Genomic DNA, 2,535 nt, shown 5'->3' with positions numbered 1-2,535 from the left:
AGGGGTTTATCAAACGTTAATTGTTACGGTCAGATTAGTTCAAGTATTTCCGTGGTAAAATAACCTAGTATGCAGTGCTTAAAGTCAGTATATGTATGTATTTGTTTTCCCAATTACTGAAGAAAGAGAATAGAAGATAGAGATGTATTCAATTGCATATATAACAACGTAAAATTGTTTAAGATCAACAAATACTGAACATCACATAACAAACTACTCTCAAAATTGTTCATATAATTCATTCCATATTGAACAGAAATACCTCTGAAGACAATCGTAACCCTTGATATGCTATATATAATAATTTTTGTAATATCTTTTTGGAAATGCAGTTATAAAGATGAAGACGACTTTCATGTAAACTGTTTAGAATAGTTTTCGTTATATGCTAATACCAATGATCATAAAAAATATAATAAAAGGTTCTAAATAGTTTTTATGATGTTTTATTATATTTTTCTTAAAATCTAAGTGTCCTTAATTAATAACATTAGATGAAATATCACATAATAATTGATTGCTATTTTTATATGTTTTTAGCAATGAATTTTTTATTCTGATTAAAACGAATAACAATGAATATTAAAATTGTAATCACTCAAAATAGTACGTTTCTTCAGAAGATTTGGTTTTGTTGAATTTCAGTCTTATAATTTGATAACTGGGAACTATAATGTAGGATGTAATATTAAAAGTAAATTTTTAAGTAATAATAAGAAGTTTTTTTGGTTGCAATGGTTGAAGACAGATATTGTGTTTGCACTTATTCAAAAATGTCTGGTCTCCAAAAAGACGTATTCTTGTATGATGCAGTGGCAAATAACATGCTCTTTGGATGGAAAGCAACACATTGTACTGGTCCAAACTTATCACCAACGACTGTTTTGACCTTCTGACCTGTATTTAGGTTCCAAATGTGTACTAGGCAATCAGTACTACCGGATAATACATATTTTGAATCCGGACTTATGCTAGCTCTCAATGGTATTTTCACGGTATTTGCAAATCCAGAAAATACTTGAACTGGATCGCCAAGTTTGGCATCAATAAGTCGTATTACATCATTATTTGTACTTATTAAACAAAAATTTCCATCAGATGAAAATTCGATTTGACTCCAATCTTCAACATTTGCATATTTAAAGGTTTTTATTGGTCCATTCATTACATTCCGACAATCATATAACTTTAATAATGAACCATTCACACCTAACGCAAAGTTTAAACTAGATGGGTCAAATGCTACGACAGAGTTATCGCTGTTATGATTGATCATTCCGACCTTGTTTAAAACTCGCGTGTCCCATAATGCAGCAGTTCTATCTAGGGATGTGGACAAACATCGGCGCGAGTATGGACAGATAGCGAGAGAGGTAACTCTTTTCTCATGTCCCTTAAAAAACCGTATGTATTTGTTTTCATTCACATCCAAAAGCCGGAGGTCATCATTCAATTTAGTTGAGCTGAAAAATATCTCCCAAAATGAGGTGGGGCGTAGAATGTCTGCACCATAATTATCTATATGTATCGCTCTCTTAAGTAAACCAGTATTACAGTCATAAACACATATTTGATCATCTAGTGAACTTGTCACCATTAACTGTCCATTAACCGAAAAAGAAATGCATGTGATCATGGCTTTGTTGACAGTAAATTCTCTAGCCTTTTTGAATCTTTTTATGACGTCATCCGTATAAAGGCATTTTCTTATATAAAACTGATTATATCCGCTAAAAAAGAAAAAAGTTTCTAAAAACCACGGACATTTCTTAAGACTTTAAGTATAGAAAAGTATAGGAAAAATATACGCACTAGATTTATCATTTAAAAAATACTAATTATCCATTAAATTTTTCTAATATATTATTTTAAATAATCAGTAACATATATTCACCTCAGATAATTAAAATGATTGTTATACATTTGACTTGATTTCTTCAGATAAACGTTAGCAGCAGATATCAAAAGATATATCTTGGACAAAAAAAGCTATTTTGAATGACAGAACTTTTCAGAATTTAAAATCCTTGCTTTATTTTTTGATTTAAGGTTACAGTGTTGCCATGTGCGTTTATATATGTTGTCAATATATTTCAAGAAGGAGTAGCAAATTTTGATTTACATTAAGCAATATGTACACATATGCACAAATAATTTACTCACATTCTAAATGTTAAGGTACTTCATTATCTAAATTAATTATGTTTATATAATATTATTATTTTTCCTAATATGTGCAATAACCAAACTTTTTGCAACAGGGATGTTATAAGATAACACTGTACGAAATCAAATTTTTTTTTTTGTTGTTGATTTTTCAATAATGTTAGGTTAGTTTGGAATTTGTGGTACTTCTGTATCACCACTTTATTATTAAATAAAGCACTTTTAAATATGTGTTGTAACTAATTATTATTTAACTAGCATTTATTGCTTTACACGTAATTATGTGATTTTTGCCCTGTCTTCTGAGAAAACGCGCTAAATACTTATAGACGCTGGACCATTAAGTTAGTTGCTGTTTGTCCTTTGGTT

At 29.6% G+C, this 2,535-nt stretch overlaps 1 protein-coding gene across 1 annotated transcript; it reads right to left on the bottom strand.

Annotated features, from left to right (window-relative positions):
• Positions 1 to 603: 603 nt before the first annotated feature.
• Positions 604 to 1,972, bottom strand: LOC119690213 (WD repeat-containing protein 82-like). Its single transcript, XM_038105226.1, has 2 exons — positions 1,895 to 1,972; positions 604 to 1,730 (listed from the first exon to the last, which is right to left on the bottom strand). The coding sequence occupies exons 1-2, from the start codon at positions 1,921 to 1,923 to the stop codon at positions 764 to 766; spliced, it is 996 nt and encodes a 331-aa protein (XP_037961154.1). The 5' UTR covers positions 1,924 to 1,972; the 3' UTR covers positions 604 to 763.
• Between the last annotated feature and the right edge of the window lie 563 nt (positions 1,973 to 2,535).

Source organism: Teleopsis dalmanni, chromosome X (genome assembly GCF_002237135.1).
Source record: "Teleopsis dalmanni isolate 2A chromosome X, ASM223713v2, whole genome shotgun sequence".
Taxonomy (NCBI): domain Eukaryota; kingdom Metazoa; phylum Arthropoda; class Insecta; order Diptera; family Diopsidae; genus Teleopsis; species Teleopsis dalmanni.
The sequence above is the reverse complement of the archived record's forward strand: the minus strand, read 5'-3'. Positions and strand labels throughout refer to the sequence as shown.

What these genes read in the sequence shown, in the direction of transcription:
- LOC119690213 (XM_038105226.1), bottom strand. Translation starts at nt 1,923, where the DNA reads ATGTATAACAATCATTTTAATTATCTGAG. An exon ending in AATCATTTTAATTATCTGAG is followed by an intron (nt 1,731 to 1,894) that starts GTGAATATATGT and finishes TTTCTTTTTTAG; the next exon opens with CGGATATAATCAGTTTTATA.